Genomic DNA, 23,546 nt, shown 5'->3' on the forward strand with positions numbered 1-23,546 from the left:
CGCACATAGATGTATTTGGTTTATAAACCTGGCCAAAAGTGATATTTTTTTATTTTCATTTTTTATCTTAACTGAATACAAATCTATAAATACTAAATGTAAGCATTTAATTAAGCAAGTTTATTAGTTATTAGCTTTTTTAAGTCGTAAGTTGACTATCAAATAAATAATATATTTCAGTTAAAAGTATGAATTATCTTGAATGTATTCTGAATATTTCAAAGATTATAAAAATAGTGGAATTGTTTGTAGTGCTTTTTTTGCAAATTGTTCATAATAACTGTCATGATGGATACAGAGCCAGCTTTGTTGGCTCTGTTCTGTTTTATGTCATATTTTTATTTTGAAACGTTTCCTTCTATTCTATTTTTTTATAATGTTTTATATTTAAAAAATCAGTGGCATTTTTATAAGGTGTAAGACTATTCGGCAATATTCCGCATGGAAATTAGTATCCGTTCAATGCTTAAAGTCTCCAGCATTGGAATATGCACAAAAATCTTGCCAATATTTGCCACTGCCAAAAAAAACATTGATTTAAATAGATTCTTAAAGGAAATAGTCTTTACCCTATTAACACCCATCCTCGCTCAAATATCGTCTATAATATACAAATTACTTTCTTGTTCTAGCATCCTCATCCAATTGCTTGGTTTTGCACAGAATGGCCCTATTTGATCGGTGGAAAGGGTTTCAGAGTAGAGGAAAAAATATTGTGTAGGAAAAACAAAATGGGGTTCCATATTAGCAACCTCTCCTCTAATTAATAATTAATATTACTAGCAAAAAAGCAAAAAAATCATAAAACATAATTTTGGCCAACTTTTAGTTCTTAATACCCCCTGTGCGCCGTCGGCGCGTGCAAAAGCAGAAATAAATAAATTTTCGTTCCGGTAAAAGCGAGAACGCCGATGAACGCTGGTTGACGGTGCCTGCCTGCTTTCACTGTGAACTAGCCGATTTGATAACACGCTTTAATTTTTCAAGGTTATAAGCGCGAGGCGGCGCGGCGCGGCGCTACTATGTAACCATATACAGGGTGTCCCAGAAATAAGTGCAAGTATTTTAACTTAACTGGTAGTATAGTTCACCCCAGAAACACGCCTATTAGGTTTTTTCTAAATAGTTTTTTTTAAAATTCGGAGTTTTTGAAAATATTTTTGTAATTTTTGCAATTTTTTAGTTTTTTATTAAAAAAATAATTTCTTGATAATATGGCAACATAGGTAGTAGATTAAATTTACAAGAAAGAAAATCCAGAAAAGATCCAGTGGTTCTCAAACAAATCTCGAAGTATTGGAAAGAATGTGTAAGGACCAAGAACTATTGACTACAATAAAACGACAGAAAGCAGCATATTTTGGTCATATTTTTCGAAATAACAAATATAGTTTCCTACAGCTGATCGTTGAGGGAAAGATTGAAGGACGACGAGGCATCGGGCGTAAACGGTTTTCCTGGTTGCGGAATTTGCGCCAGTGGTTTAATATAGGAGAGGCCAGTGCAATTATCCGTTTGGCTCAAGACAGGGAGGAATTCCAATTGATGGTCGCCAACCTCCGATGAGGAGAAGGCACATGAAGAAGAAGGTTTTCAAAATTTTAGCAAAAAAAATTTTTTTTTTTGGAAATTTTCAAAGTAAAATAACTCCATTATTTTGGACTTATTTGAAAAACGATAAAGAGAAAATATGTTTCTTTTATCGAGATCTACCACCCTTTAAAATACTTGCACTTATTTCTGGGATACCCTGTTTATAACAATACACGTGATGCGTATACGCAAAGTTGCGAACGATGTCAAGAATAGGTGCCCAGATTGGCGCTGACTACCAGTAAGCGGCAAACCTGCTTGCACTGTGTTCGCACACTAACAAATGTCGAACACCTGTAGCATAACAGCATAATCTCATGTCTTGGTTTGCTATTAATTTTTATTGTTATTAGATATAGTTTAAATGTGTTGATGTTGTTAAATATATAGTTTAAATTGTTGTAAAATTTTGCATTTCTCATTGCAAATATTATTTTTGTTTTAATTGCTGCTCACAGCTAGAATTTTTTTGCATTACAACCGGCGCCGTTCAAAGCCTGTTGGCATTATTTGGACATTGTGGGCGAATTTTTAAAAATTCTATATCTCGAGGAGGGAATCGAGCAAAATAAAAAGTATGCTATATTTTTGGAAAGGTAATTTTAAATTATTTTCAATGAATTAAAAATATACAAAAAATATACTTAAACCATTAAATTCTACGTAAAAAGGTGCTTTGGAAATGTTTTCATAGAAATACATTTTCCATAGCAAAAAAGTTACAGCGATTTGTTAAAAATGCACATTTTTGAAAAACACTCCGTATTTTTGAGAAGGTAACAGATATCGATGTGCGGTTTTCACCATCACCTTGTTTTTGATAAAAATTGAGCTCCAGACACCGCAATATTAGTTTTCGTCTATCTGCTATAGAAAAGGGTGTTTCCCTTTAAAAGCGTCCAATTTGACCCACCCTGTACATTTAAATAATTATTATTTTTATTCTTTTTTTGCTTTGACATCGCGGGAAGATGTGTACACCCTGAAAAGTTGAGCATTTTTTGTCGATTATTCAAATTCGTTTTATGAGTTAAAAGCAGAGTTGGCATGATTTGAATCAAGTGATTTTTTTAAATTTTAATCATGTGATTTAAATCAAAAAATTAATTTTATTGAAACTTGATAATAAATAAAAAAATAACTATAAAAGTTAGAAAAATCTGTCTTAGAAAACTATAAAAAATATTTCTATAACAGATATAACAGATAGTAAATCGAAAAATAATTGTAAATTTTATTATAAAACCGTATAAAAATACCTATTCATCAATTTAAATGTTGAACCGATTTTTGAAGTAATTTTGTGTGAATTTTAAGACCGCTAAACGCAGGGATTTATTTTTTTTCGCTGTTCGAATACATATCATTCGCAGACTGGTGCAGAACTAGGTTCTTCTGATATAGAGACGACTATATCTTCATTCCCGAAAATCTATAATCGTTGTCAGAAAATGTATGTTGTTTTATATTTTTTTTTTGAAACGTTGGTATGTTTCCAAATTCTTACCGACATTTTGATTTGCAGTAAGTACTTTACACTTTGACATTAGGTAATACATAATCAAGGATATATAATCCTCTCTCTCTAAAACTCAGTTTATAATCATCTGCTGATGATGCTAACATGGTTAACGAAACGCGCGTCCAGTGTAAAAGTAAAAGTGTTTTGGTGTATTGTGGTGATTTAGTGTTTTTATTTTGCTGTGTAACACCAAAGGTTCCAACCCTCAACTGTAATAATCAAGGATAATACTAATTTCATTCTCGATTTAAGACTATTCCCGAACAATAGTGTATTGTTTTATTAAGAGTAGAAATTATACTTTTTTGACAATGCTGTACATTTTGAGGACCATCGTAAAACTATTCCGACGTTACAAGGAGGCACAAAAAGTATATTTTTACTTCGAATAAAACACCATTTTTTTAAAACATTACAAATAATTTTTTAATCAATTTCAAACATTGCAACTAATACAAACAGCACAGAATATCTAGCTACGCAACAGAAGCCTCGTTACATGTATAAAATTGTAGGTAGCAAAAGGAGACAGGCTTTAAAAGTCTGTCTCCAAATCAGATATTTTGATGTGGTAGTTTCGCTACTACATAATAGAGGGCAATAAATTTAAAAGAAAACAGTTTTCTACAAACAAAATTTAAAACAATTTTGTGCAGTGTTGCCATTGTGTAATTCATATCGTAATACTTCCTGATAAAGCCTACCTTCAAATTTGCTACATCATTTAAACATATTAAAATAGATCACAGCTGTTTTTTCAGTTTGCCATGTTAGTTGGAATGAAATCTTATGAGCTAAATTACAATCACTTCCTGACGTTTGATTGTATAATTGAATCCTGAATTTTCATTGTAATTCGGCGACAATATAATAAGTATTGTTCTACTATTATGATATTACTTCCTGACGTTCGATTGTGTTCATACCAAGTTCATATTGTATAATTGGGAAAAAACGGCGTTAGCGATAGCTATGAAATGAATATCACTGTCATTTTATATTTAAATTTATATGGGAAATGTCATCGATCGTCCTTTTCCAGCCAACTGGACACCGTTTTTTTTCAAAAGCATATCAAGTGATACCATAATATAGTACTATATTACAATACATGGCGTTCGATTGGGCTTAAACTTGGTATACTATATCTTCAGTGACATTGTAATATCATGGTACCATGGAGCATATAAAGCGGTACCTTCTATAGTACCATATTTGATAACATAGCAATATTAGGTACATGGCGGCAATAGGGCTTAAACTTGTTATACTACGTATTTTCGGTGACATTGTAATATGATGGTACTATGATGCATATCATCTGGTACCATAATATAGTACCATATTATGTACATGGCGTTCGATTGGGCTTAAATTTGGGATACTACGTATCTTCGGTGATATTGTAATATTATGGTACCCTGGAGCATAATAAGAGGACCATAATATAGTACCATATTACGATACCATTTCCTGGCGTTCGATTGGACTTAAACTTGTTATACTACGTATCTTCAGTTACATTGTAATATGATGGTACTATAATGCATATAAAGCCAGGAAACGATATCATTACGATACCATTTCCTGGTACCTTAATATAGTACCATATTTTAATACCATTTTAGTACCATATTTTAATACCATTTCCTGGCGTTCGATTGAGCTCATATTTGATATATACTTGCGTATTTTTGATGACATTGCATTATTATGGTACCATGAAGCATATCAACTGGTACCATAATATAGTACTATATTACGTACATGGCGTTCGATTGGGCTTAAACTTGGGATACTACGTATTTTCGGTGACATTGTAGTATCATGGTACTATGATGCATATAAAGTGGTACCTTAATATAGTACCATATTACGATACCATTTCCTGGCGTTCGATTGGGCTCAAACTTGGTATACTACGTATCTTCGGTTACATTGTAATATGATTGAACTATGATGTATATAAAGCGGTACCTTAATATAGTACCATATTACGATACCATTTCATGGCGTTCGATTGTTCTTAAATTTGGTATACTACGGATCTTCGGTGACATTGTAATATTATGGTACCTTAAAGTATATCGAGTGGTACCATAATATAGTACACTATTATGATATCATTTCCTGGAGTTCGATTGGGCCCAAATTTGGTATACTTGCGTTTCTTTATAAAGATTTGTTTAATTAATAATTTTAATTTATTTTATGAATTTTAATTTATTGTTCGATGTCGTGACAGCAACTTTTATGCCGAACTAATATATTATTAATTGTACCTGTGTCACTTTTTAAAATCTACCGAGGTCTATAATATATAAATAACGTGGCAAACGGAAGAAATTTGTTATTATAGTATTTTTTAGTCAGTTAACATTTTTTGTACTGCATTTTAATAAATTATTTCCATATTTCATTACTAACGTTCCAGCATTAATAAATATCACTATCAATCGCCCTGTATATTATTAATTTTAAAGGTAATTAAAGGTATTTTCTTAGTTAACATTATAAGGTATAGTGTATATTAAAAATGTATATGTTTTGTAATAATATACTTAAAACTATTTTAATAGCCAAAGGAATAATTAATATAAGTGTATCTGACAAGAAAAGAAGAATAGAAAGAAACACATACTCCATTATACAATAAAAGAATGGGATGCCAATTCAAGTCTTTTTGAATCTGGCAACTGTGCATATTTAGCCGAGCTATAAGGCCGTCGACGAGCCGTCGATCCAAAAACGAAAGTTCAAAATTTCTAATTATATTCTGATTATGATATTGTCGCGCCATCTAGTATTCTATTTATGCAATTTTAGCTCTTTCATTTCGAGTATTTTTCTGTTGCGTAGCTAGATATTCTGTGACAAACAGTAATCGAGAAACGATTTGTACACTCGTTGAATTTGACACCCAATATCAGTTTAATAATATATTTTTGCACTTTTGTGCTTAGGCGTAACAGTGCTTTACTTTTATGCCTAACCGTTAAAATGACAAAAATTAATACTTTTGAGACGTTTGAAAAAAAATCCTTTTGATCTGAAGGGAGCGATTTTTTTTTGCAGAATATATTGGTGACTGATGTGGAAAAATTACACGCGCCGTAGAATTGTTAATGTTATCGGTATCGCTCAGAGTTATAAAGATTAAGCCATTTAGGATAAGACTTTAATTGGAAATAAGTCCTAGTCATTTGGAAATCCGATTTAAATATTGTTTTGAATTAAAATCAAAAAAATCTGATTTAAATAAAAAAAATCCGATTTAAATCAAAAAAATCTGATTTTTTTGATTTTTTTAAAAAAATCATGATTTTTTCCAACCCTGGTTAAAAGTAGTGATGGGAAAATCCTATTAATTTCAATAATCGAGTACCTACTGGAGTTCCAAGCGATTTCAATAATCGAGCGATCGCTCGAGCAAAATATCGCTCGTATTTAAAAATGCAGTTTTTCGCCCGTCGCTTGTTGTACTCGTAACGCCAAGCAGTAAGTTGCGTGCGCAGATCACATATTCATTCGGTGATGAATGGCAAGTAGCAAGAGACGAGCGATTCGCTTGATTAAGTTTATTTCAAGGCATTGTTGATGTTGGTTGTAAAATTTTGTCACTCAGATACGCAACAGATAACGTAGTATAAATTTGCTATCTGCAATGTATGTAGAAAATTCGCTCGGTTTTTTATCGAGTATGTCACATTAAAATTGGATTTCAATTTATTTCATTCTAGGATCGCTTGCGTTTGTCGCTCGTAACTCGTCACTTCCATCGCTCGTTCATAATCGAGCGATGTCGGTTATTTCAATAATCGAATTTTCGCTCGAGTTATCCCATCACTAGTAAAAACCCACTGTGACAAGCTGTTTCCGCTGGGATTCTACTCAATGGTATTTTACAAACCTGTAACTTTTTTTAGATTGCTTTTCAGTTTTCAGTGGCGAAAATTTCGGGCTTTTTTCAATAAAATTAAGTAGATTTCCTAGATTAAGGAGATGTATAGAAATAATTAATTTTAACAAATTTAATATTGGAAAATATTAAATTAATGACGTAGCTCGATGTATTCAAAACCACATTAACTTCTCTGACCTACTTCTTTATCAGATTGTATCGTACCGTGAGGTATAGGGGCGTTTCTTCGCAAGCGATCAATACATTATATGTAATAATAAAAAAATGTGAGTGAGCGACGTATCATCATCAATCTTCTTTTTATGGGTAATTTGAAATTTCTACGACCTCTGTGGTAAATGCGTGCTCGCAATAAACAGCTTCATAACTTTTGCCGAACGTCTGTCTCTCTGGGTCTTTGGACTTTTTGATTTTGAAGTTTGGACGAATGCTAAAAATCGCCTTCGTTATTTGGATTATTTGAATTAGTAATGTGAAATTTATTTACAATGCACGTGATCAACTTTGAGTGACAACCGATGGCGACAGCGCTGCCAGATTGTGATGAATTTATCTTATTTATCATAATTTAAAATTGACAAACAATATATTTATTATATCATTTTTACGTTTTATTTTTAATTTAATAACTAACATTTTAGTAATTAATTGATTTATTTGTCTTATAGCTTATTTTACTTATTACATATTGGCAAAAACTAGTCAGTTATGAAGATTATACAAACCAAACGCTATAAGTGGTAATAACAAGTAAGAAGGTGTTATTAATACACAAACTAATAATCACAGAATTTAATAAAAACTAACTTTGAAAGTGGTATATGTGCTTATCAATCAAACTGAGGCTAATAAAGGGCCTTTATTGTCACGTTGTCGTTCAAAATAGTTTATCAGGGACAGTAGCGGCCGTGACCATTAGAACTGATGAGGCGATGCAAACGCGGACGAAAACAAAAAGACGGGGGGGGGGTCTAAGCTGCAACAAGTTTAATTTTTTTTTGTTCCTCAGATATAATATGTTTGAAGTTTGAAGACCTACCAAAAATGTCATAAGAACTTTTTTTTGTTTTTATGTGTTTATTTTCTTAAAAATAGTTAAAAATGTAATTGTATAAGAATTATTCCTTGTAGGTTAAGTTTATCGTCTGTCTTTAAGAATAGCAAATTTATCAATTATGTAAATATAAACTATAAAACTTCCCTTCGTTCTCACTGAGGGTAACCAACAGCTCTTTTTCAATTGAAAATAAAGACAAAGCAGAAAGTCTATCTTGTAACATTGTATTTCTTAAGTAAGATTTTATCCGTTTTAGACAAGAAAAATCCCGCTCGACTTGAACACTTGTAATCGGGATTGTTAATTTGTCTTTTTATCATTTGTTATAACACTTATCTGGGGAGTAGGTCTGTTTTCCTGTAAGACCTCTCGCTTTTCATCCTCCTGTCTTCTGGAAAACGGGGTTTCTAGAAGGGACATCACAATGTCATGTACATGATTCATTTTAAAGTCTGATTATTACAAAATAAATCACTAAACTCTGAATTACGGCTAGATCACACTACTTGCTACTCACAAAAGCATAAAACAAACCGACCGAACAAACGTGACGTTTAGTAATTCCCCGAAATATCTAAAGTTAATTATTTTGACCAGTATTGCGTGGATGCCAAGAGTTCATATTATTCAAATTTATTCTATACTCTCTTCGATATACGATATTATTTTCATAATTATTGATGGGGTATTTCGTGAAGATCAATTAATAGATTAATTTTAATTACAAAGAGCATTATAATATAGCATTCTCCAGCCATATCAAGCACGAACTATTTTTGAACTTAACAATCAAGTTTGTAAAGAATGGATTTTTTTTTCATGAATCTGGCAACAGCGTTGCACTTAAGCGATTTAGCTGTCGCCTCTGCAGCAGCTAATTTCACGCTTTCCGCCGCTTCCCCGACCCACTGATTTCAATGTGTGACGTTTTAGTTCATTGATAAAAAAAGGTCGGCAGAGGCGGCAAAAATTACGCCTCAGGAACGCAGAACGAAAAGATGCATTGTAGTCCAGTTAAAACAGAAATGATATGGCGCGATCGGTTGGTTTAGACCGGTCGAAAAGTAAAAAGCTTGGTATATTTTAATAAAATTATTCAATATTAATATTGCTATAATATAAATATACGATTAGCTGGAAATAAATTTGTCTACTATTAAAAGATAGAATTTCGAGGTGAGGCGGCGCCTCAGTTGCCTCACCTGACGGGCCGCCACTGATCAGGGAAAGAAACTACAAGCTCTTTGCTTCGACTGTTTAAATGCTTCGGCATATTTTCAACACACAAATTCAAGAAATGCAATACAAAAACTCGCATATTGAGTTCTTAAAAGAACTGTTTGTGCTTAAAAGTACAATTTTTAAAAAAAATACTATGAAAATAGGCAAAAAAACGAGAATTACTCACAAATAATGACTGACATTAGGATAATAATTGTCAAATAATAAACGACAACGTTGCTGAACACGGCGCATTGTGACCAACATAGCGATAATAAAATTCGGTTTAAACTAATTTTTGCAGCTTTAATCTAAATAAAATATCTGTTACAATTATTTGCTCTATAAAATAAAATGAAGAGCTGCTCGGTATCTGAAATTATACAACAAATTAGCCAAAATTTAATTTAGTCAGATTTATGGACTTTAGTGTTAATGTCGATATGATTGATGACGTGCATCGGAAAATGTTTTGCGATTACCATAGTTGAAAAGTATTTGTGAGAAAAAAGGTCAGCCACATTTATGCGGATTAGGCAGCCTCTAAAAGTATAATATTGCACTCTCTCATTCAATACTATAGGTACTTTTAAATATTTCACCTATTCATAAATATGTTATTTGATCTTTTATTAATTAATATTCTCTTCTGTTCTATTTACTGGTTTGATAAACTAAAATATAGGTTTTGATGTATTTTCGATGCAACCTGCGTTTGGCTCTCATAGGAAACTGCGACTACGATCTCTTCTATTTGCGAGTTTCAATTTAGGCAACCAATATTACTATAGTTGCATGTTGCCATTTTGCTGCGATTGTGAATTTGTAAACTAGGACCGTGATAACCTTCTATCTGCGAGTTTGAATTTTTAGGAGTTGCGATTTGCGATTTTGTTGCGAATGTAATTTTGTGGTCCATTGAAAAGATGGTTCTGGGCGATTAAAAGATGCCCAAATCGTATTTTTAATCGTATCATATCTCAATGTTTTCAAATGGAACGAGGGTGGCTCATTAGCATATTTAGAATAAGCATTTTTTACGAATAGTTTAGTACCACAGATTTGGTATTTTGAGCCAAATTGTCGTTATGAAGCGCATGTTACAATTTCCGGTTAAACCATATGCGAAAATGTCAAAAGTTGATATATGATATCATAGGTTACTATTCAGAGTGTAATTTTCTATCAAATTCAAATTCAAATTCAAATTTCTTTATTAGACCCCATTAAGTTTTACAGAATAATATAAGTATTAATAAATGTGTGTCTAAAGGGATCGCACCGCGATTAAAAAACCGATACAATGGTACAAAGTGCCAGAGTGGTGCGACCCCTATCAAATAAACTCAATCAAATAAAAATCAGAAGAGGTAGTTATTTACGGTGAAACAGGATTGAAAACAAATCAATTGAATAAGTCTATCCATTCTGATTTAAGCCATATACTAACGTACCAAAACTCGTTTCTTTATCTGAAAAAATAAAAATGTTATAGAGCACCTCTATAACTTTTTTATTTTTTCAGATAAAGTATTTTTTCAAATTACACCTTAAACCTTAAAAAATAGTTCTTTGAGTTGAGATATTTTAAGCGTCATTAAAAAATAAAGAGGACAAGTAATGACGTCTAGCGCTTGACCTCGCCAAAAATTATCATCGATTGCCATTCTCCAGCCGTCTTTGACGCCGTTTTTTTCGATTATATGGTAAATTACATAAATATATGTCTGTACAACGGAGGAATAAGAGAGGGAAGGTGTTACAACTGTTGAAAATTGTGAAAGTGACACGGTATCAGCCAGCCGCCAGCCATATTGACCAAAATTTAATGTTTTTCATCGATAATTTGAGTGTTTTCTATTACAAAAACATTAAAAACCATGGAGTCGTGTGCTGTACGCAGTTGTAGAAGCAAGAAAGGTATCGACTCGAAAAAAATCACCAGAGTAACATTTCACAGGTAACCTAAACAGTGGACAGGTCCGTAATGACCGAATTAACGAATGAACATTAATTAGTATTTTCTGCCTATTGCAAGTTTGGTGTAGTAATGCCAAGAAATTTGTTCATTACGATAAACACGATTAATATTACACAATGATATTACATTAGCTCAAGGCAAATTTTAATCATTGTTTGCTTTTATTATTTGAAGTTTTACGGTTCTGTCCAAGCGGTTTCCTTTGCTCCGCCCAAATAATGAAACTGATACCGTTTTTATCCTACAGAAATACGTGTAGCAGCATCTCCCCCCTCTTATTCCTCCGTGGTTATGTAAACCCCAAGTTTTTTGCAAATTTTCAGAGAACCACCGGCAATATTGATTTTATGACGGGAATGGCTATTAAATGCATTCAATTTATTTTATCTTGAAACCTTTCGCGGTTTAAGGGAATTTGTTTGATTAAATAACTGTGGATTTTGAGTTTCTGATTTATTAAATTTGTGAAATTAATTTCCGTTAAACGTCATACCTTTGATAAGCCGCAGAAAATAAATATTTTCATAAGGAAATATTTGTTTAAGTCATAAGTTCGGTTTTAATTAAATTACAAATGGAATGGAGGTGGTATTATTTAGGTTTTAAAAAAAACGCTTCTTGATCAAACTTTTTTATTCCATAAAACTGTTCTGAGACTACTCTATAAAAAGCGTCTGAACAAAATCAGACAATATTAAATCGATTAATTCTAGTTTTCTAACTTTTGTCGACTGGACTTTACAGCTAGCGGCTAGACACCCAACTGTTAGTTCATATGGATATTTCGAGATAGCTTATAGCTATCCAGAATTCAAAATTCGAAGTTTGTGAAACTTCTAGAACTACCTTAGAATTTTGATGATCTGTCCGTTAGGCAAATTTGTTTATTAGTAAACCACTGCTGACAATTAGTCTCCTTTAGATTTACGCAGCAGTGTTTACAAAAAAATAAAAAAGTTATGGAGGTGCTCTATAACTTTTGTATTTTTTCAAATTACACCTTAAACCTTAAAAAATAGTTCTTTGAGTTGAGATCTTTTAAGAATTGGATAAAGAAATAGATAACTGAGAACCGTAGAAAGAGTAGGTACTGGTATGTGTAAAAAATAACTTAAAAACTTAACAACTGATTTTTATTAACTTTTTTTAACTGTTAAGCTATAGGTACATACACACACAATTATATACCTAGTACAAGGTTTACAATACCTAGTTTTCAATAATGAATGAAGCTTTAAATAGTAATAATAAATAAAATCTATTTAATGGAAATTTATCTAATTATTATGGAATGTTACTGACTAAATCTAACAATTTTGAGAATACTACATTTTTTTTTCAATGTTTCAATGTCAATGAAAATTTTAAATGCAACGCTTGAAAAGTGCATTTAAGCCAAACAAAGAACGACAACAAAAAGAACCATAAAAGCTGCACCAACCCACTTAATCTTATTCATTTTTTAATATTTTTCACTGACCTACCACACCTCGTTTAATTTTACGCAGTATCATTTTATATAATGTTTATTTTTACAAGTAAACATTTCCAGGTAATTGTGATTAATAATGGTAATAATAACATAATTTAACTGCAGTCGCATTTTATTCCAATTATCGGATATTGTTTTTTAAATTGAAATTATTTCCGCATTAAGTGGATCGTAATATCCCGTACTCTCTATGTTATTAAAATTGTTTATGAAATAAATTCTTATGGGATTGTTAATGTGGAAATATATGTTCGATATACAGATGTTTCTCAGAATAAGTTCAATTTTGGAATTTGGAAATTAATAAAAGTATATCTAAATAAGACCAATGAGTATTTCGCAATGACATCTAAATGTACACAGAGCACTCCATTCATGTAGACAGAACACTCCATTCATAAAACTCAATTTTTGAGAATCATACATGGTTTGACACTTTTATGAGAGTTAAAAAGAGATGGGTATATAAATATGACAACACGGTTGAGTTTCGTCTATCTTTCTGTTATTTGGCTCTATCAGTGGCGTGACGGTGACGTGGTTTTTTTTTATCAAAAATTGATTGGGATTGCCTCAGACCAATTTTCCATTATAAATAATGCCTGAGGTCTAACTGAGGGTAACTCTAATTTCACAATCGAAAGCGCCAACAAATAAGAAAATATACGTATTTTTGTAATAATCTACTTCACTAAAAGTAACTAGATACGCTACTGTAAGCATGGCGAAAGGCAAAAAAAAAAGTAATGACACTTACCGTCGAAATATCAATTCCGTGTTAGAATAGTCCACCTTTTTACAAACTATGCACTGGCGAACCATCGTAGATAGTTATAAACGACTTTAAATAGTTTTCTTTTCAATAAACACTAATAATTATTAGAAAGTTGTTCAAAAGCTACAAAAACTTTCAACTACCGCAGAAAACACACAACCGCGCGCTGTCAAATATAAGTTGAATGAAAACAAATGAAAACGTTAAATGTCAGCGTAATTCCTACAGATTTCGACAATTTTGTAGTAAAGATGAATCCGCAGCGATGCCGCTAGTTGTCATTGTACTTTCCCTAATATAATTTAATTAGAAAACTAAAAATAATTTCAAAGGTATAATCCTGGCACAATCTATGTATATTAATTAAAGTTATATACCTATACAAATATTTAGTTTACCGTTTCTATAGGTACCCAAAAAACATTAATAACAATAATAACATTTGGAACTCGAACCGTATTCTATCACATACCGCGTAAATCTGTCATCATCGATTTTTGCGGAACACGGTTCGTGATCGCGGTAAAATGTAAATTGTTTTGTCTCCCTTTATCTAGATGTCTTTGGTGTTTAGATGGCTTTCGCCACTGTGAAGGTGCGTTCACCTGGCTGCGCCACTCCGCACCGCGCTAAACATTTTTTTAACATGTACTTTTGAGGTTTATTTTTTTAGCGCGCACAAAAATACCTATATGTTAAAAAATGATTTGTTGCGGCGCAGCCTGTGTGAGCGCACCTTTAGAAAATCTACGAAATAAAATAGTTATTTTTTGTAAACACTGCTGCGTTAATCTAAGTGAGACTAATTGTCAGCAGTGGTTTATTAATAAACAAATTTGCCTAATGGACAAAAAAATGTCCAGTCTGTCAGTGACAGATCATCAAAATTCTAAGGTAGTTCTAAAAGTTTCACAAACTTCAAATTTTAAATTCTACATAGCTATAAGCGTATGACGGAATGAAAACATGAAAAATCTCGAAATATCCATATGGATTAACAGTTGGGTGTCTAGCCGCTAACTGTAACTTGACAACGTCCAGTCGACAAAAGTTAGAAAACTAGAATTAGTCGATTTAATATTGTCTGATTTTGTTCAGAAGCTTTTTATAGAGTAGTCCCAGAACAGTTTTATGGAATAAAAAAGTTTGATCAAGAAGGGTTTCACAAATTCTTTTAAAGCCTAAATAATACCACCTCCACTACATTTGTAATTTAATTAAAACCGAACTTACGACTTTAAGAAATATTTCCTCATGAAAATATTTATTTTCTACGGCATTTATCGAAAGGTATGAAGTTTAACGGAAATTAATTTCACAAATTTAATAAATCAGAAACTCAAAATCCACAGTTATTTAATCAAACAAATTCCCTTGAACCGCGAAAGGTTTCATGATAAAATAAATTGAATGCATTTAATAGCATTCCCGTAATAAAATCAATATTGCGGGTGGTTCTCTGAAAATTTGCAAAAAACTTGGGGCTTTACAGGGTGAGTTTTCTACTGTTAATGTTCTCTATGGGTATCTCGGAAACTACTAGAGAGTCGATTAAATGGGGAAAGATTTGCAATTTTGTGGGGTCATAAATATGCGCCTTTCGGATTTTTGAAAAAGTTTATGGCTTACTAGATATTTCGAAAAAAACAAATTTCGATTATTTTAAAAATGCTCCCTAATTCCGTTATAGTCTATTTTAGACAAAAAGTTTTCAGGTAAAAGTTGTAGATAATCACATCTTTAATGATATTGTGTTCTCCATTTGTTTCTAAAGCCTGTCATTCTTGACATATGATACAAACATACATATGTTGTTTTAAACCATAGTTGGCCGTTTTGAAACAACTGTATGTTGATTAAGATAACTTCTGCCCTCTCCAATTTAATTACTAATTCTTTCCAAATTTCTACCGACATTTCGATCTGCAACAAGCACTTTACACTGGACATTACTGTATGATCGAAAAAAAACGGCGTCCAATTGGCCTGGAAATGAATAATTACAGACCACCGACCGAAAAGCTAGTCGGACGTTACAGGGAGACACGAAAAGTACCTACTATTTTTTCAAACGTTACAAATCATTTTTTAGTCAATTTCAAATGCAAATAATATAAAAAGTAATACCTACCTTGCAATTAATTGTATATCGAACAATTTGTACACTAGTTGAATTTAATATGAGTATAATAATATTTGACAAAAAATTAACACTTTTGTGACGTTTGAAAAAAAATCCTTTTGATCTAAGAGAGCGACTTTTTTGTGGAATATATTAGTGACCGATGTGTATCGGTATCGGACAGAGTTAGGAAGATTTAGCAATTTAGGATAGGACTTTAATTGGAAATAAGTCCTAATTATTTGGAAATCCGATTTAAATAATGTTTTCTATTTAAATACCATGAATTTTGCCAACCCTGGTATCAACACTGTTACAATCACAAAAGAAGTAATAGTAAGTTATTACTTCTTCTGCACAAAAGAAGTAATAATAAGTTATTACTTCTTCTGTGGTTACAAGGATGAGTTCATACCGCGAGTGAAAATATTTTATAAAATATTGAATATTTTTATTTTTGTTTTTTATGTATCTTTTCTTTATTGTTTGTTTTTCTGTTAAAGCAAACCTCTACTTCAAAAGAATTTAAACGGTTCATTTTAAAAAAGTTAAGCTTCAAAAAAACAAAGCTATTATTTTTACCGATTTTTCCCGGAATGTATTTTTTCGAATTTCGAATATGGAGGGAATATTTTATTAGCTCCAAATAACGATGATTCCCCGAATATCTGCTGCGGTTATAAAAATACCCGAGGAATTTGAAAAACATCGGAGCGATGCGGATCAAAACAACTGCTATGAAAATATCCTTTGGGATGTTTTGATGGCCAATGACGCTAATGACTCACGCGGATTACGCGCTCAGTATACATGGTGATCGAATAAAAATAAAACGTTCAGTTCGGGTTTTTTTATTTTTTTTCTTACACTGCAAATAAAACGAAAAAAATGAAACGAAGAAATTGAATATGAAGTACTTTAATTACTAATATGCTAAAATATAACTCCGAAAATATACTACAGAGAGTATAAATAAATAGACAAGCAAAAAATTCAGGTATACAGGGTTCTACAAATTCGAGGTACGAGGTACGAGCATTGGGAGCATTGGTATCTCGGTAACCGTATCATGGTTAAATTGGGGCAAAGTTGCGCTTTGGGATGTTCACCAAGATGCTGTCAAAAATGATTGCTGAGTTTTTTGGAAAAACGGATTTTTTTGAAAATAATTTTTATTTTTTCCTGGCGTTACTTTTTAAGAAATCAAAAAACTAATTTCAGATTCTCCTTGCCACTTTATTAGGGCTATCTGATGAGTATTTTTAAATTTTCAAATCACTTAATATTTTTTTTTTGTTTCGGACATTTGAACATAATTTATTTAAACTAATTTCAAGACTCGCTCTGTTTTTTTAAAGATTTAATCCATTCATCGTTACAATATTGATAGGATTTCAAACTTAACAATGACGTGAGGTAAAACATTGAATACTTGGCGTCATTTGTAAAAGTGAAATCAATACATTTCAACATTTACAATAAAGAGTACAAATGCATTCGGAACTATAACAAGAAGTTTATAGAGCTATAAATAAGATTGAACAAAAAATAAATTTGTATATTAGGAAGGGTGGTAACCTTTTCGAATATGTAGAGCATATGTAGAACTAGTTTATAGAAGTTGATTTATTTGTAACAACTACGATTAATATTATGAATATTATTAGATATAATATATCTTGGACGGTTGGCAACCCTATGCTACCCTAATACAATAATTTAATCGAAAGTAAGCCAGAGCTTTACGAGCGAATAATTTATGTATATATCTGCGTTGAGTTAACATATGACAATTTATGAAGTAACCAGGTATCATCCAATTAATATTTTGATATTTAAATCAATATACTTGAACGATTTTATAATTCTTCATCTCCGATCTCGAAAAGCCTAATTTATTTTCGAGTCTTTAATAGAGCCATAAATTTGCATTCTGTTTATTCATATCTCCTTCTGATCTTTTTCAATTTGACATTTTTAACGGTATCCATACAAACTACTGACGATTAATAACAGGTATATCTTGATCGAAGACGAATTGTTTGCGAACACAGCAACAATGTAACTACATATTTATCTCCATGTCTTTTTTCATGCTATAATGGGTTGATAAAATTATTCATACCACCAAGTAAGATCAATTGTGACAAATTAAGATCGACTCTGGCGATAAACGAGTTACATTACGTCGACCTTTATGTGTATCCGGGTACAATTAACGTGTCAATTGGTTTCTGGGAATAGTTCTGGTATTGCCGAGTTACAATCCTAATTTAGAATTTAGTTTCAATCTTTCAATATTATCGCTACTACAATAAACACTAATGACCCAATTTTAACAATGAAAATATTTCTGTTATTCTTCATGTAAAATTTTTGAATTGAGGTTTTTGAAATGCCCAATGATACTTCAATTTCACGATATGTGACATGTCGAACTTTTTGGATCAGCTTCGACGTGTTCCTCGGGGACTGCCGTTGTTGGAGGACCTGTTCTTGGATCTTTCCAAGACTAATCCGTCCACGTTTAAATTCTTCATGCCAATGAGAAATTGTCGATGCTTTATTGCCGAAAACAGAAACCACCTTTAGCCCAGTCAAATTAGAAAAATCGGTGGAAAACAAATCCCACAGTAAAATATGATTTTCGAGTAGTTCCAAATAATATTCTGCATTTAAATTTCGCGTAAGAAGTAATGGTCCGATAATATTGTGTCCGAATATCCCTGCCTAAACATTTACTTTCTGTGGATACTGCGTTCTTGTTTTGACAAACCTGTGTTGGTTTTCTTTGTTCCTATATCGATAATTTTGAACATTGGGTTCATTATTTAAGGTAAACGTGCATTCGTCAGTGAAACATATGTTTTTTTAAAAATTTCCTATTCGTGTTTGCTCTTTCCATCATATCAAAACAAAACGCCTGCTGCCCTATTTCGTCCCAATCTCATAGCTCTTGGTGCTTTTCATATTTGAATGGATAGTATTATGTCGTTTCAAAATTCGAAACGCTGTAGTGTGATCTGTTCCTATTTCATCCTCAAGTTTCCTTGTGCTGATCTTTCCATCGTTCTCTTCTACGCACAATAAAACTTCCAAGCCGGTATCATTTCTTGCATCTTCTCTTTGTTCCTGCCTTGCTTCACATCTGCAGTTATTTATTAGGGTACCTTTGGTCTCAAATCTCTGGATATTCCTTGCGATTGTAGATTTTCCAGGTATCGGTCTATTGGGATACAGAGCAGCAAACATGCCCGACACCTTTTGATAACTATTTCCTTTATAATATAATTTAATCATCAATACTTTTTCTTCGGTAGTGTAATTCATGGCTAATATTTTCGATGTAGGTACACTGTAAAAAATCAGCCTGAGTGAACACATATTTCTCAGGGAGTGCATTTTTTGAGTGAAATAATTGAGTACATTTTCATCTAAAATAGAGTAAATTCATCATTTTACTCAAATATGATCTCTATTTAATCAATAGCGATTGAATAAGCTCATGTTCGAGTTATAACCCCTATCTGTGAGTAATGGAATAGAAAAATTCACTTAAAAACTCATGTTATAGCTTAACACAATAAAAATTTGAGTGAAATCATCCAGTTTAGAGTATTTTCGCTCATTACTACTCATACGTCATACGCGCTTCTTCGGTGTCGAATAAGCTGTTCCCCTGTTCCTCAGTTTTTAATTATCTGTTTGAGTCGTAGGTTGTCTTGTCCCTTCGAAGGGGTGCCAAGGTTACAAGCCCATAGTGTGTGTGTAAAGTGTGATGTAAAGTGTGACAGTGGCCGCGTGGCGTAATGAAGCAAGTACCAACTCATAACTCCTAAATATGTTTTATGTTAAGAACATTTTTTTTTCACATCGCAGAAATCTGCCCAACATAGCATATATTCAAATTCGACTGCGTCTACTCATTGCCGCAATGCTCGGATGTTTCCTTGACTAATTAGCGTAGCGAAAATCTAGGTACTTTCCCTCAAGCTGGAACTGGGAACTGGAACATTTGGCAGAATAACATTTTTTTTTAATTTTCAGGAGGAAAAGTATCTGGATTTTCCGGGGGATTTTCGTTATTAAAAGTTAGTTTAGAAATTAGAAATATTCGAGAATGTTGGTAGCCGAGCTGACGAATGCTCTTAATAAAGCGGATTTTTGCGATGTGATGCAACTTTTCTAGACATATAGCTTAAAGTTCCTGTATTTTTTCCAAAAAGAGTTGAAAACTTTTTAAAATGTTTTTGATTTGATTTTTGATTGTAATAATAGTGTTATATTTGGTTTAATTTGTTTTTGTCACATAAAAATGACAAATAAAAATATTTTGAAGGTTCTACAGTTTTTCATTTGGTTTGTTAAAAAAACGAAATATTCTAAATGATTTTTTTAAAAGCTATATGTAAGCTAACTTGTTATTTTATTACAAGTGAACAGATGCCTCTCAAAAGTGAATTTTAGGAAATGGACATGTTCGATACCATGTCCTAAACTGAAACTAACCTTTGAAAGGCACCTGCCCACCTATTATAAAATAACAAATTAGCTTACATATATAGCTTTTAAAAAAATAATTTGAAATATATTTCTCAATACTGAGTGAAATTAATACTCAGATATGAGTACTAATCGAGTTAAGTGTAACACAAATTTGAGTAAAAGTCACTCAATAAAAGGTGTACTTGAACTCGATTTGAAGGTTTTTAGACCTTTGTTAAAACAATATTTTTTCTCTTTATTACATTGCGCACAATTGTTTACTATTTCTGGCTAATTATTAGTACTACAAAAAAATTGAATTTACTACAATCAATTGCATCGTTGGTAGTTTGGGTACAACTAAAGACATTATGTCAAACTATGTTAATTTTGATAGTTTACTATAATTCACTAATTCCAAGGATCTTTTATTGAATTTTTTTGCTACTACATAAAACTACAAACGATTTTGAAGGTTTTTAGACCTTTGTGAAAACAATATTTTTTCTCTTTATTACATTGCGCACAATTGCTTACTTTTTCTGGCTAATTATTAGTACTACAAAAAAATTAATTTACTACAATCAATTGCATCGTTTGTAGTTAATAATAAGCCAAAAATCGAAAACTTTACTTGAAAGCGGGTTCCAACGTGACCGAGGGGTGTCTAACTTGGGTAAAAAATGTACATGTACTGCCAACATATCGTTTTAATACCAAGCGACTGCCAATGACTGCGAAGAAGACTGCCTATGACTGCCATGTAATTATTATAGGCGACTGCCGTAAGACTGCCAATGACTGCCAGCGACTGCCAAGAAAATGTACAGGTAATTCCAATAGTGAGACCAGGTGGATGACACTTCTTATGGGAGAACTGGAAATGGTTGAAAACTTGACTACAAGCGATTTTCTAGGAATCTTCCTTACCGATAAATTACAAAACTAAAGTCATCAAAACCTTTGAATAAGAAGACTAGTGTCGAAGGAGCATATCAAAAATCTTAGGTACACCGCGATGGGCCTCAAATATGGCCGACTTAAATTCCGGTTTATCAGTGTCGTTCTAATTTTATTTAAAAAATGTAAAACTATGATGTAGGGTAGACGTGGGGTAGACTCAATAATTCGTTGTTTTATTTTACGTTGTGAATAAATGTTGGTAGTTATTAAAATTGTTATAAAAATATATAATTGTAATAAAAATAGATAAGTTATAATAAGTATTTATTAACACAAACATCCGATACGCTACTGAAGCAGGTAAGTCAAATTAACATATCTAAATTCTTTGACATTAAATCTTTGACAAGTAATAAATAAAAGCTAAAATGCAAGAAAAATATATAATTTAGTTAATTTAAGTGAATTTCATAAATGATCGGTTTACTACACGTATGTATATTATACCTATAGTCACTTACTAGCGAAAAGTTGTTCCATTATTTCACTCAATTTTTGCCGAGATCTACCGCACGCTACACAACCAACTATTTTAGAGTCTTTTTCGATAAATCCCGATAGTGTCACTGTTAATTTAAGTTCTGCCACAATTTCCATCTAGATTTACTACCTTTATACAACTATCAGTGAATTAATATTAAAATAACATAAAATAAGCTCCGTAAAGACTGACAAATCCACAAAATTTCAAATCAAATTCAAATGTGTCAAATGCATCGTCAAACAGAACTGTCAAGGATCCCCACCCTAGAGTGCTTTTATGGCGCTTTTTCCGCCCACCATGCATGAATACATGGATAGCATTATGCTCCTTCCTTAGTCTTCTTATTCAAAGGTCAAAACAAATGACAATGTCAGGAAATAAATAAATAAACGGAGCAACTTGACATTTTTTACAGCAGAGCTACCATCTGAAGCCCCAGCGCGAAATTTAAATTCCAGTTAGTCAGTCCGGCCCCGAATATGTCCATGGTTGGCAACAATGAATTTAAAAATCGCGCCCTCGATTACGTAACTAAAAGTTTAATTGATATTAAATTTAATATATGTAGGTACGCATTTTCATGTTCTCCAGTTTTCTGCTCTGATACTTCCAAAAAAAAGGAATTGGAAGCTACCTTTAAGAGTGCAGAATATTTCAAAAATCACACAGTATAAGTTATGATTTTTTTGGAATAGAAATTTGTAAACTTTAATGAAAAAAAATATTTTGAAAAAAAATGGAATAAAAATCTTAAACAGGAAGCTTGGTATAAAGATTTTTCTGCACACTTGGTCAAGTGTGCAAAATAATGCAGTACCTATAGGGTGACCACTGACCACCCTGTATAACTCAGTAAAAACATTACTAAACAAAAAAAAATGATTATGTTAAAAGTGTTTATTCGAATCCCTTTCTGTAGATGAGACGCAATAGTAGATTTAATATAGGCCGAGATATAAATCAATCGATAGAAGGCAAACGGATGGTAAAAGTTTTCTGCGGCAAACAACACAGAATGATAAATGTTTCGATAAGTTTAGGCAGATACCAACTTTGCCGGAATTCGTAATAAGTATAATGCGTTCGGGAAGGACAGCTTAATCGCGTTTATTTTATTTTTTTCTCTATCCTTTATCCAATGTCAGCTATATCTGTCTATACATCTACAGAACTAGTATAATTATGAAACTTGGGTAAATATATACAAGGCGACCCAGCGTTTCGAAAAGGCAGACTGTTTGTTTAAAAAAATCTAGGAAATTATCTTTATATTTTATTATCTAGGAAAATCTTTGTCTCTGGGTGGTAGGCAACCAATAGGTATTTTGAAGAGACCTGAACTCTCCCTTGACTATTTTGTCTTACCCTGTATATCTGTAACATGTAAGTTTTAATTTAGTTGACGTACAATGGTTATTTCAACATGATTTCAACTACATATCAGGCTGTACAGGGAAAATTACCGTTTAGGTATTTATTGAAATTTAAAATATATTCTTCATTTTTAGAAAATGTTAAAAACTTTATATTTTAGTTATGATTCTCTATTTTCTAGAATCCGAAAATAAATTAATATATAGGGTGTCAAACCAAACAAAACCGTTACAAAAAAAAAGATATAAACTAGCTAAAAGACAATTTTACTAATTTTCTCTTTTGTTACAGGAAAGGTTGTCCAGAAAAGATTTGCAACAAAACGAGGAACATGTATATTCCGAAGATTTGCGAAAACAAAAAGTGTGGAATTCTCTTAACGTCCTACTGGAATTCAACGAAATTTGTAAAAAACCACATCGAAGAAAATAAGTTACTGATGAAGATCTGGTTTCTTGGAGACCGCTTAGCAGAGATTATCGATTTGGTGAAGGAAAGATATCAGAAAACACCCAGGATAAATAAAAGTTTGGTAAGTAATCAGTAATTCAAAAT

At 32.0% G+C, this 23,546-nt stretch overlaps 1 protein-coding gene across 3 annotated transcripts in view; it reads left to right on the plus strand.

Moving 5' to 3' along the window:
• Nucleotides 1-23,546, plus strand: part of LOC115877509 (atrial natriuretic peptide receptor 2-like) — a 335,138-nt gene that overhangs the window by 284,726 nt on the left and 26,866 nt on the right. For all 3 annotated transcript variants that reach the window (XM_030893711.1, XM_030893710.1, XM_030893712.1), the window contains one exon: nucleotides 23,283-23,523. In XM_030893711.1, coding sequence (XP_030749571.1) covers nucleotides 23,283-23,523 — 241 coding nt within the window. The remainder of the gene's footprint in view (nucleotides 1-23,282; nucleotides 23,524-23,546) is intronic.

The sequence above is a fragment of the Sitophilus oryzae genome, unplaced genomic scaffold (assembly GCF_002938485.1).
Source record: "Sitophilus oryzae breed Bouriz unplaced genomic scaffold, Soryzae_2.0 scaffold_1494_pilon_pilon, whole genome shotgun sequence".
Taxonomy (NCBI): Eukaryota; Metazoa; Arthropoda; class Insecta; order Coleoptera; family Curculionidae; genus Sitophilus; species Sitophilus oryzae.